At 41.6% G+C, this 13,689-nt stretch overlaps 1 protein-coding gene across 1 annotated transcript in view; it reads right to left on the reverse strand.

Annotated features, from left to right (window-relative positions):
• The window catches only part of atp2a3 (ATPase sarcoplasmic/endoplasmic reticulum Ca2+ transporting 3), a 72,478-nt gene extending 59,823 nt beyond the window's left edge, over positions 1-12,655 (reverse strand). The window contains exon 1 of the mRNA XM_083531792.1: positions 12,133-12,655. Coding sequence (XP_083387918.1) covers positions 12,133-12,250 — 118 coding nt within the window. The 5' untranslated portion in view covers positions 12,251-12,655. The remainder of the gene's footprint in view (positions 1-12,132) is intronic.
• Positions 12,656-13,689: the final 1,034 nt, after the last annotated feature.

Here is a 13,689-nt window from a genome sequence, read left to right on the forward strand (position 1 = left end):
TCTCTCTCTCTCTCTCTCTCTCTCTCTCTCTCTCTCTCTCTCTCTCTCTCTCTCTCTCTCTCTCTCTCTCTCTCTCTCTCTCTCTCTCTCTCTCTCTCTCTCTCTCTCTCTCTCTCTCTCTCTCTCTCTCTCTCTCTCTCTCTCTCTCTCTCTCTCTCTCTCTCTCTCTCTCTCTCTCTCTCTCTCTCTCTCTCGAAAACAAGTGCCAGGCCTGTTTACACACCACCAGGCAGAGGCAAGGGGGAAACACTTCCTGGAAACGGTTGCTAACAACACGGAGCTTGGAACGCATGTGCCGAGGGAAGCAGGAGGAAATCTGCTGGGTTTTGTGAGCCAAACGATAATAAAAAATACACTAAACTCGCGTCCCACTTTTAGAGTTCAGACATCGCGTCTTCCCACGTCTATCGCAGTCATACCCTTCGTCCCACACGCCGAAGCCGATGCACAGTGTACAAAAAATAAACAAGAATAAAATTTCAACCCCAATTGAATGCGTTGTTGCACAAGCTATTGTTTGTGCAGAAGCTCGAACAGAAATGCATGAAGTTTCCAAAAACGGTCGCCATGCCAACCCGGCTTATGGGCACGCATCCCATGGCTGCTACCAGCTAGCATTGCTTTCGCTCGCCTGAAATAACACCGCTCGCACGTGTCTGAACGATTCGGGGTCCGTCTCCAACAGAAGTGTGTGAATCATGAACGTTGCATCATTTCAGGCTTTAGTAACTGCAGCTGACGACAGACTTAAAAACACTGCATCTAAGTGCGTACTTGGCTGCAAAAGATCCAATGGCAGCACCCAAAATGTTGCTCTTGGCACCTTAGAATAACTCTGACCGCCCTGGGAACGGTCACAAGAGTCGTGTTTTGGATGACGTGCAGCGGAAAGCAGGAGTTTAGAATCCAGCGTGAACCTCTGAATACTTATGGAACAAATTTTGGACTATTGGTACCATATCAGCGCTGTTTATATTAACACACACCATGCGCCAAGGGAATGGATCGAGAACGAGATGACTGAACTCATTCATAAATAATAATTCAAGCAGATAACTGCAGTTACAAGCAGCAGAATGTAAATGAGTGAAAAATGAATGGCTAAATGGATGAATCGAAGGATGGATCCCCATTTTAAATATTGTTCCAAATTAGAAAGTGTAGCAGAGCTAGAAGAAGCTAGATGAAGTCAGACATCAGTTTTAATTGAGATGCAGATGCAGGAAAGTTTACTTTCTATTAATTCCTACTATTCAGGGAAAAAGCCATAAATAAAAGTGTGCATTCGAATGCTTCTTTGGTCTACAAAAGAACTACATTCCAGTTCAATCCAATTCGGTTTGTAAATTTGCCTCTAATGAACTTTTCATTCTTCACTTATATTAAGAGAAGGTGAGGGCAAGTAAGAAAACCAGAAAAAAGTGAGAAGAGGTAGGAAGTGAGGCTTTTAGGGCAGCAGTTAATTTTGAAGACTTCAAAATACTTACGCAACTGTCAACCGTTCTATATTTATATGCTGAATATAAATAGCTTATGCATTGTGTTGAAATTTTCCCAGATGTTGCACTCTGATTTGGGAAGAAAAAAAAATTGGCAGGTTTGATAAATGGATAGACAGATAGATGCTTAAATGTTCATTCAGATGCTCCTGCACAGCCGAGCAAAGGCCTGCCTTGTGATGCACTGGTTGTCCAACACAGAGAAAAACAAAGACAAACAGAGTATGTTTGTAATTGTATTCGCTTGATGGGAAAGTTATTAATGAAATTACATTATACTAAGAATTATATAAATATAAACAATTGTTTGTATCTTCAAAATGATCACAAATGTCCTACGTTCCTTACAGAGTGTAAGAAAGAATCCTCAAAGAATCCTATTGCAGGTAATTGTTGCATGATTCACGGTTTGCATAAAACAACAATGTCAGCCAATCAGAATTTAGGGATGAGCTGCTTAATAAAAATCCATCTCCTTCTTCCTGCGAGTTCATCCTGATCTTCTGCTTTGAGTTTCCTTATACACGGATCAGGCATCACATACGACCACCTGCCTAATATTGCGTTGGTTCCCCTTTTACTGCCAAAACAGTCCTGACCCATTGAGCATTAACAGCATGAACTTCTTCAGCAATTTATGCTACAGGTTCACCGCTGTTTCGTCCTTGGAGCACTTATGAGACACTGACCACTGCAGACCCACAAGAGCTGCACTTTTGGAGATATTTGGACCCAGTCGTCCAGCCATCACAACTTGGACCTCATCAACCTCACTCAAGTCCTTACGCTCGCCCATTTTTCCTGCTTCTAACACATCAACTTTAAAGACAAAACGTTCACTTGCTGCCTAATAATATCCCACACAATAACAGGTGCCATGATGAAGAAATACTCAGTGTTATTTACTTCACCAGTCAAAATGTTTTGAACTTACTGTCGGGTTTTTGCTTTTGCGTTCTGTTCTTTTTTCTGACCATGCTTGTGTAGTGTTGATTTGCACTTCTGAGGACTGCTGTTGTGTTTCCTGATTTGCTGTTGCAGATTTGTTTGGTTAATGTGGTCTGTATTTATAGGCCTCCATATGACTAGTCTAATACAGGTGGTGAGCTGTAGGAGTTAAACTCTAGTCTAATGTCTGCTACAAAATGTGTGTCTGGAAGAAAAGGCACAGGGTCATGAATATGAGCCAATGAATATAGAAGTGTTTGCACTTCTGATACCCCAAACTAAAGGTGGAATAAGATGTTCAAAAAGCACATGTTCAGGTTTTCACAAACTTTTGTCCAGAGAGTGTATATATCTTTCAGAACTGAACACTGAGGAAACAGTTTTGAGTTCAAATTAAGAATTGCAGGAAGTAAGTGCGAAGATAAAGCAGCCTCTCGGCCCTTGAAAACAGCGGCATCTTTACTATTAAAATATGGAGTGAAGGTATAGATATTAAAACATACGACGCAACAGAAGCATTCGTTTAAGAAGTGGGAGCGCGGTTTGCTTTACTTTGATCTAACCTCTAAGTATTAGGGTATCATAAAACTGAGCTGCAGTACAAATATGCTTTCCCGGTGTATTTATTGTTTGAGGTGTTCCCAAACTGGATTTCTTGGTCAGGGTAAAAGCCTAGGCATGTCTCTGTACCTTGTTTTGTTGTCTGCTGACTTTGTGCGAGTTTAGTTGGAGAAAAAAAAATAATAAGTCGCTCAAAACAAGTTTCGGATGACGGATCGTGCGCCAGGATGCGTCTTCTGGCATGTACCAGGAATCACCTGTTCCTCGACTCTTGGGCATGTCCATACCTGGCTCGCTCGCAGAGATGAAAACAGCTGAACAGACAGGAATGTGCAGGCACACGCATCGGAACATATGCACACAGGCATGCACATTGACCAGTATGTGTGGAGTCTCTGGAAGAAAGCCAAGCTCCTGTCCCAGGTTTATTAGGATTAAATAAAGTATGAATTGTATCATGTAATAAATCATGTGCTGGCAAAGATACATTTCGAAGGAAGTAAAAATGCTGGGCGGACAGTAAACGCTAACAAGAGAGACGAACTGCAAGAGGAATGATCGACTTCTTGTTCGCTACTGTCCGAAGCAGGGCAAGACTTATTGTTCCAAAGTGTATCAAAGACCTTGTTGGAACTCCTACGATTTGGACCGGACGCTTTCCGCATTCAGCAACCATCGGCGTCGCACTGCCGAACTGAACCCTTTTGTTTATAGGCTGAAATAAACGTCGGGTTCGTGTGCATGTCCCCTCGATATGCATAATCGATATACATAAATCGGGATTAATCTGCAAAATTATGTTGGCGAGAAGCGCGGGGTCTCGTTTATCGGGCGCATTATCATTTTCCTTTTCTCCCCCTTGCAAATGAAAGCAGCACACAATCGTATAGATCAAAAGGAGAGACGTTTATTCCTCCTTGGCAATGGGAGCGCACTTCATCAATACAGCAGCGGTGTCTTATCACTTCGGCTATAAATGATGTGCGAGCCCGAGTTCGGATGAGGCATAGCTCTTTTATACTGAGGTGAACGCTACAGAGCAATTTCTCACAGGTTCCAAATGAATGACGGCTCGTGATTGTGTAGAAAGTAATTGCGTAGGAAAGATTGTTAGTAAGTAATATCGGCTTCGGGGGTGTTGCTCCCTAAATCCTCACTCGCTGACAGAATCCTCAAAGAGAAATTGCAAAGAAGCGAAATTCCACAACGGATATGAAAATCTATTTGTATAAACGCCTTGCGGCCTTCACGACTATATACTGTAGTTAGTTGAGAGATGTTCGTATCCTACCAGATCTTGTGTATATTTATGTAGGAAGGAGTCGAATGAAAACCGTTAGCATGCGACACCAATTCAAATAAAATGAATCTGGACTCTTATTAAAGTACTGAAGTTTTAGAACACCTGGTTTTTCCAGCCATATGTGGTTCTTCTCCAGATTGTTAGCATAAAGAACTGTTGGTCAATTTCTCTCTTCACTTAAACTAGAAGAACAAAACCGGTTCCAGATTAACAAAGCCCCTGTGCTCAAAACCAGCTCCATGAAGATATGGTTTACCTGGGTTTGGGGAGGAAGATCTTGAGTGTCCTTCTATAGAGCTTTACACTACTGAACAGCTTTCGGATGAATTGGAACAATGACTGCACCACAGGCCTCCTCGCCCACATTAATACCTGGATTTACCAACACCCTTGTTGGTGAATAAACACAAATGTCCAGAGGCACATTTCATAATCTAGTGGAACATCTGCTCAGAGCAACAGTAGATGGAGACTATGTTAAATGGGATGTTCAAAAAGCACATATGAATCTGATGTTCAGGTGTCTTTCGTCCATCCAATTTTTCATTTGATATTTAAATGACTTGGACTATCCAAAGACTAAGATAAATATGATGAGGCAATCAACTAGGACGAAAGTAATGGCACCCTATAAGACTCGTGTCTGTGGAATTGTACTGGTATTGTATTGCAGTTGACAGTTGTTGAACTGCATTACTGGGAGGTTTAGAGTACGGTGCATTACATCATTTTGTAATGTTCAGCCCTGTGTGTTACCGTTTATGGCATTTAATGACGCTTTGCACTTGACGAATGATGATTGGCATTTGTCGAACTCACGCGAATACATCAGAAAAAAAAAAGAAGTTATTCGAATATCTCAGTATGGAAATACGATCCATGTAGGCCATGATAAATAAACACTGTGAAACATATCAGGGATTTGAAAAACATCTTCCACAGGATCGCAACACATTATTTCTGCTACATCGCACTTCATTACACACGACGACTTCTGCCATGAAAGTGCGATGCATCACTTTCTCTCTCAAACACACATACACCCCATGCTGCAGCCTTGCTCTTGCTCTTGCTCGGCTGCAGAAACACACACAGAGTAAGTTAACAGTCTGCCAGGGGGAGGTGTTGATGGCTGCCGAGGTGGGAGGTGAGAAGCAGAAATGAGTGACAAGTTCGCACACATGCACGCCTAATTTAAACAGGGCCGAAATACAGAAGGAAATAAATAACAAAAACCCAAATATAATCATAGAAACACAGCAGGTTCCGCCGTGAAGCAGAAAAGAGAGGGATTGCAGCTTGTCTGTTGAGGCGTTGGAACCCGAAAGGAGTTGCAACCGCGGCATAACAAACACCGCAAGCCTCTGCACAACTTCCGTCTTCCCTCCTTCAACACTCCTTATCACTGAGCAGCAGCGACGCAGATGTGGTCGCTCGACTCGCTGCAGAGAGCCGCCACTAATAAAGAGTGATCGTGGTAAGAAGCAGCTATACGGTATCATACACCAAAACAACACCATAATCATGGCCTACATGCAGAACGTTACACGACACTTGCCTTTACAATGCGTGTGTATTCGAGAAGAACTTCTGCTTCCTCTAACACATGGTCGCTTCACACTGTGCGTCTCAGCAGCACCAGGATAGAGGTGTAAAACTTCCTACTTATGCCCTTTTGCACATGTTTTACTCAGTCGAAATGAGCAGAGAAAGAAGATGAAGGGACATCACATAACACAAGGAGACAGAATCACGGCTATGGTCAGCCATGCAGGTGATACTTGAGATAGATACATTTCTTTTTTTACCGTTACTTTTAATAAAGAAAAATTCCACAAGGCAGTATCTATACCTCTGAAGTTCAGCTATCGGCTTATAATATGTTGGAAAAGAAATAAACATAAAAATGTCTGGTAATGCTTCGAGATCATTAGGGGCCCAAGCACCAAATTCGCATACCAACCCTAATAGCACTGTATGGAAATGTAAAGAAATAATGAATTTCATGGCAAACTTTAGAACACCGTCTACATGAAATGTTGCACAGTAATAGAGGACGGTCTCAGCTACGTACACAGCGGTTCTATCGCATGCTACTGTACTCAAGCTCTCGCACCACCGACGAGTAGATCTGGATATGCGTTCGCAATAAAAGCGCAAACTGACATTGGACACTATGATGTAAACGTCCCGCATGCTGGATGCCTCAAACTCGACACCAACTTTGTCCAACGTGGGACGGTTCATTCATAACTCTCAAAGTTGGCTGTAACCAAGTAGGAAGTAAGGGGGGGTAATAGTAATCAGACAATATTCAGCAACATGAGGTGTTACCAAACAAGTTACTGAAAACAGGACATGAGGCAACATCTCAGCAAGAGCTAAATGTTTTGCATTCAAGGCTGATTGTCTCGCCGGCTCCCGGCTTTCCTCGACCCTTTAGGGTGCGCTATTTGCAACTATATTAGATGAATATTTGAGGATTTTATTTGATTTAGAGACATAAAAAGGCTCGTAGTCTGTCGATATTTTGAAGAAGCAACTAAATGAGTGAAAAACATATCATAGCCAGGTACAAACAAAAATAATGTTAGCAAAGTGTCTGCACTCTCATTCAGATGGTGCCATCCATGGTCCAAGAAAAAAATTATAAAATGGCTATGCTTTTAGGGGAAAAAATGACTATGCAAAAATGTCTATGCTTTTAGTGTGTATCCATCACAGCGATGGGTGTTTGTAAGCTTGTGTATGTGGAACAGAGTACAGTAGATATTACTTTCCTCCGGGTGTGTAACATCCTGATACGGTATGTGCTTAAAGGAAGCACGTGAAGGTCTTCACCCTTTTCCTGGTTCCTAGCTGTTGTTTGATTGGTGCTTGATACGTCTAAATTGGCAATGACTAAAACCAATCAGCAAAGCAACACGATCCACAGCATCAAAGGAAAAAGAAAATGGGATTTGGGGACAGTGTAGAGCAAAGAAATAAAGATATCAGCTCAGGCCTTCATCACAGACCGCAGGAGTGAAGAGGCTTAGCACAGACACAGGTAATTCAAGATAACAGGCTAAAGAAGTCAGCCATCTGACATTCTGCACAGCTGTAAGAGATCTAATACCCGTCAAAGAGTTTCAGCGAGTGTGGTGTTCGAAAAGACAAAGCCTTATATAACAATAAGACCATGGTTACAGTCAAAACACTTCAACTGGGGCTGTTCTGCTTCTGCTTGAGCCCATGTTCTGCTTTCAGAGACTAATACGTACTGTACTTTGAAAGCTACCGATAGCGATCTGGGGCTTATTTCCTGCTACACCATCGCGCCGCTGCGCAATACAACACCGATGTGCTGCTTATGAAAAATAATCAACGAGCAAAGAAAAATTATTACTTAGCAGCTTTCTACAATCGTGCTAACTATTGAAATGATTTTAAACAACTAAGAAAGCGGCAGGAAGGTCACCTTCTAACAATTTCAGGGCCCTCAACAGAGCAAATCAGAGAAACATGAATTTTCAGTTGGTTATAAACCACGTTGAGCTTTCGTCAGATTTCTAACAGGGGTCTGAAACAGTAGCTTTCAAATGTTTGTAAGCCCAAACACACTGCACTATGTGTATTGTTTATTTTGATCGAAGCACTTTGACTATTACGAGATGTGATCGGGCAGCGCCGCGAAAGGCGCTAATGCTCGAGTTCGGCTTCAGGCCCCTCCCCTTCCGCTCGACAATGCATTATGGGATCCGAAAGCAGCCACTTTTCCTGCTCAGCAAAATATAGTCTTTGATTAGATTGCTTTTACTGCCCATGTTTATTAGTGTGACGAGTTTTGCTAACTTTTTTTCTAAATAAACATATATATATATATATAATGTACGTGTGTGTAAATATATAATTTGAGAAGCAGCCCTGGATGTGAATTCACACTGTGTCTGACAGGTTGGCAAATACCTGGAAACACACAGAGGTGGTAAATAGACAGATGGATGCCAATGTGAAAAAATAAATAAATAAAATAATTAATCGTAAACAAAACAATCCTGCTTTTAATGATGTGCCAGGCTGTTACAGAGTAATCACTAAAGGGTTTGGGACAGAACTGCTTTCCTTCCACCCAGCCATCCCCCCCCCCCCACCCACACCCACACCCACACCCACACCCACACACACGCACACGCATCTCCCTCCCTTTTCCCTCACTGTCTCACCCAGAGCACTCAGGAATTCAAACCGCATGCATATAAACAAGTCCTGACAACAGCAAACATCCATCAAAACCTTTTAAAAATAAATTTTTTTATAAAAAATGAAACGAGAGTGCATTATGCAAATAGGCTAAGTACTAAAACATAAAAAAGCCATGCCCTTGTGGTACAAACTGTTCATTATTTTTCACCATTCATAACCAACATGGTGAGAGATACAGTATTGTACATACCTAACACCCCCCCCCCCCCCCCTTAAAAAAAGAGAAAATTATTCATTGCAGAAGATAAAGTTGTTCAGGCTTCTAGTTTTCAGCAAACTCAACTAGAAGCAGTGGTTTCTTGAGTGAACGCAAAAAGGGCTGAGGGTATTCCCTTGTGGTTTGTCTGCAACGCACCAGGCAGGAAGTTGACAGCTCAGAGTGAAAGCGGCACTATCAGCTACGAGATGGTGTTTTTTTTCCATGAAGTCATCACGGCCTGAATGGCCGGCGAGATGCTCGGAGATGATCTATCGAAGAAAAACTAATACCTCGTGCATGCTCCTGTTCATTCAGTCAGTTAGCTGAGTGAGCTAGCTGCCTTAGCTAAACCCTAATCCTCTCAAAAAAAAAAATACAAAAACAAGAAAGAGAGAGAGAAAGGCAGAAAGCATAAACCCTTGCAAGGCCGACAACTTCATGCCTGATTTACTACACACACCTACGAAAAACAACACTCAACACTCCCTCTCACCATCTCAAAACACTCAAAAACACCACTTGTAAACCACATAACACTTTTTTTTTTTTTTATCAAGTATTTTTTTCTGACTGCAGGATCACACCCACAGCTGTACTCGCACTCGCACCTTCTCAAAGCTCCGACACTACTCTCCATACGCAGGACTGCATTTACTACTGCGCCGGATTAAACCCTAAAGACTATTCAGACATGATCCCAATACAATCTTATCATTACACACCGTCATTGGACAACGGCAGACCTGTTATCGCTAAATGGTCGCATAAGCGTAAACATTCTTCACGCAGGCGAGTGAGCGGGAGTTAATAAGGACTTGGCGTCTGTCCGTTAGCACGTTTGCGTCTCTCTGGGACTGTGTCAAACATTTTTGCATGCTCTTATCCCGTCCTCCGATTGGTGGCTTTTAAACGAAGGAACTTGGCAGCAATGGAAATCAATCGCACCTTCTGACCACCAAAGAACTGTTTTTACGACGTGCAAATTTCATCAAGCACTCGGACAACGCGACCACAGCGCAACGCAAACACTTCACCCTGATCCATGATTTGCCACGGCTGCTTTTAAGGCTGGCTCTGTAATGCGAGAACGCAGACAAATACTTATAGTAGAAGTGCAGATGGGAAACTCACAGTGACGGCACCGAGGGCCACGTATGTAACCTGAAACATGGTGTTTCTCTTGAGCGTGCTTTATGTCTCTCTTTCTCTTGAGGAAGTGGAAAACAAGTTGCTCAAGTTTTTGTTTTTTTTCGCGCCTGCAGCGCTGGTCGCAGGTGCATTATTCAGTCATTTCTCACGTGTTAAGACACTTCTTTTTCGTTGTCCCCGTACCTACGCGTCATCAGAGACTTCTGCGGTTCTGGGAGTTACGGAAAGCGGTTACGGTTTAGCCACGTGTGCTTTTACCTGCGTTCTTAGAGCGAGAGGGCGTTATGCAATCCTGTCGCTTGTAAGTGTTCCACTTAATCAGACTGTGTCTGTGATTAAATAGGAATACCACTAGCCTTACTGTCCAATCATAGCGCATAACTACTTCCTCCCACTTCCTAGTCCACCTGTTTAAAGAAAAAAAAAAACTGTAATCGACATCCAAATTACAAGGCCGCCCTGAATCTCATCAAACAAGGAACCTGTGAATGAAACTGGCATCGAAAGACATTTGCCTGCAATGCATAGTGTTTGAAATTCTAATTTTAATCCTGCTTGGAGCCTCAGTGACAGTCGGATGAATGAAGTAGTTAGCATACACTCGAGAAACACAGGCTACAGCACAGACTGAAGTCATTGGGTTTTTTATAATACACAGCACACACTGGCACCGGCAGACATCTTGAAAGAGAATCGTGAGACATTTACATGCTACAGTTGATGATACTTGTCGAATTGACACAGGATTCAATGAAAGGATGGGGTGGAGTAACATTATATTTCTGACTAAAGTAATATATAGATGCCATGTTGAACTTGTCCGCATGTGACTTTACAATAAGTGACTATTTAGACCAATTTAACAATTTACTTTGTACCAAATATTAGATTTTTCCCTCCTATTCGATTTTTTGTAATGCAGACTCTCTTTTTTTTTGCTAGGTTTCAAAATAAATACATCATTCAACCGGAAAATCGAGCATTAAAAAGTATTCAGGTGTTGATGAATGATATTTTGTTGCAGCTTTTTTTTTTCTTTTTTAAAACAAAAGCAACAACTTTCGATCACAATAAATCTATTTGATCACTCATTCATTCATCTATGATCCGTGCCGTGTTTGGACTGTGCTATATCGTATCATACATATGATAAAAACGGATCAACCATTTTTGTACTGATGATATATTTGATTATGTTTAAATTAAAAAAAAAAATTAATTAATAAATTAATTAAACAAAACAGCATTTATTTACTATCTGAATGTTTTGCAGCAACACTTGTTGCACTTTTAAACATTATATGCACAAAAATATTTGATTTTTTAGTTTTATAATATATATATATATTTCTGCTTCTCAGACGGTGGTCCGATTACGAATCATGGCGTTTCTGATAAAAAAGAAAAAGAAAAAAGAAAAATAAATTCTATCCTTTTTAGCTGGCGTTTTGGCCTACTTAACTATTGCACATTGATGTGACTAAAAAGTTAAAGTGTATTATCAGATTATTTATATAGCGACAACAAAAAACACACCACAAAATAGCAAAAGGTTTCAAAGCCTGTACCAGCCATCAATAATGCACACGTTCAACATAATTTTCCACAAGGTTTTATGAGGAAACCAGAAAACCCTGAGGAAACCCGGAGACCCTGAAGACCCTGAGGTGACAGTGAGGTACACAAAACAAAAATAAAAGAAACAAGACTAACATTTGAGGATTTAACTAAAGTGGATTTATTTTTTTTAAATAAATAAAATTATGAAATATTATATATATATTTTTTTTTTTTTTAAGTTCAACCTTTATGTTGTTCCACGTGACCTGCATTGTGCAAACGATGAAGTTGCGTGTCATGGCTTTTTAGGAGATGAAAAGGGGCGGGGCTTGTGCGAAAATTTGCATAAAAGCCGGTAGGCTGCTCAGGTAAAAAATACGAGATATTCTGTAAGGCACGACATGTGTAGTGTAAATAATCCCCAAAATATCTCAAAAATTTTACACAAATGTGACTCTGAATTACAACCCAGCACCACACCTGAGCTCCTCAAACCTCCTGCAGGGTCTCATGAACACCGCGTGTAAAACCTGCAGTCAACCTCAGCACACACGCACACCATTACAAAGTTCTCCATTAAAACCCCATCAGTTTATTCAACAGAAATTCCTCAGCATTTTTCTCCCTCTTATTGAGTTTCCACTGAATTGAGACTCAGGTAAACTCACCGTTCGGTCCATATTTCTCCCAATTGGTCCGGACTTGTTCCTGGGTCAGTCCGTTGTTCTCGTTCACCTCGAAGTGGAGCAAAACTTCGGACGCGGATTTAGTGTGAGAGTTTTCCATTTCTCTTCTCGAAAAAAATAGTGACTGCCTAAAAACAACCGAAATGCATGTAGTTTGGTGTGTGTGTGTGTGTGTGTGTGTGTGTATTCTCCTGTTTATTGAATAGTTTCTAATGAAAATGAAACCGGTTTTCCACCGAGGTCCGTTCTAGACCGCCAAGCGGAGGTGGGTCGGCGTTGACTTCCACCTGCCCCTTCTGCGAGTCGTTCGCTTTCAAACCGTCCTCCCCTCTCTCTCTCTCTCTCTCTCTCTCTCTTTCTTTCTCTACTCCTCCTCCTCCTTCCTTCGTCGTACTGACCCTGAGCGCTTCCCTTAGTACTGTAGGAAGGTGCGCTTCGGTACCGGGTTCCGCCCGACTGTCTCTCTCTCTCTCTCTCTCTCTCTCTCTCTGAGAGCGGATGTATCCGAAACCGCATACTACTCCACTCCTTTACTAAGCAGTATACCGCGGTAATGCGGTGCGCCCTATTTTCCACATACTTATAACAATAGTGTGAATTATATACCCTGAGTGTCTGCGCGCTCCTATTGGCTGAGGCGGCGAATTCATTCAATATTTCACCTATCACTCAATTATTATTTGTATATACGTGTATATTTACGTATATATCGTTCGGGGGTTTTTTGTTGGGTTTTTTTTGTTTCTTTTTTGTTGTTAGTTTGTTTGTTTTTTGCCAGAATTGTATTTTCTATAATGCGTGTTTGTACACGGAAAGCTGTCGATATGAGCAGCGCGCGCGCCCCGGAATTTGCGCGTGGCCGAAGTTTTACGCCCGGGCGTGCGCTTTGGATTCGCGGGTCGGAGACGTAAAATTTTCGGCCACGCGCAAATTCTCGAGTCGCGTTCTCGGGCGTGCTGTGTGTGCGCGCGCGGAGCTCTTTGCAACCTTCTTCCTGTAAAACTCTGCTCTGCAGTTCCCCCTCCAAAACCCCAAAATCCCTCACGCTTCTTTTTACAGTTTTCGAATGCAAACGAACACAAGTTTCAAAACCAAGTCTAAAAATGGAATATTTTAAGATCTATTTTAGTTCTATTTTATTCTATGGACACACTGTAAAATACTGGATATTGAATTTTAACTCATTACTAGGGGTCAACAACATCTAATCTCAAAGGATTTTAAACTGTACTAGTGCATTTAAAACAACACCTTTATCATTTTACTGTGAACCTTTTAACTGCAAAGGTGGCTAAAAGTTTAGCTTTATATAATTAGATTACCTCGGAAAGGGAATTAATCCAAACTTAATTTCTATAGCACTTTTAACAATTGAGAGCATCCCAGAGCAGCTTCACACAAATAAACAAATGAACAAATATACATTTTAACATCATTCACTGATGTTTATTCTTAACGAGTGAGCCAGTGGCGAAACAAGCAAGGAAACCTCCCTGAGAGGGTATGAAGAGGAACCAGACTTAAAAGGGAGCTCATCCT

Source organism: Silurus aristotelis (genome assembly GCF_946808225.1).
Source record: "Silurus aristotelis genome assembly, chromosome: 26".
NCBI classification, from domain to species: Eukaryota; Metazoa; Chordata; class Actinopteri; order Siluriformes; family Siluridae; genus Silurus; species Silurus aristotelis.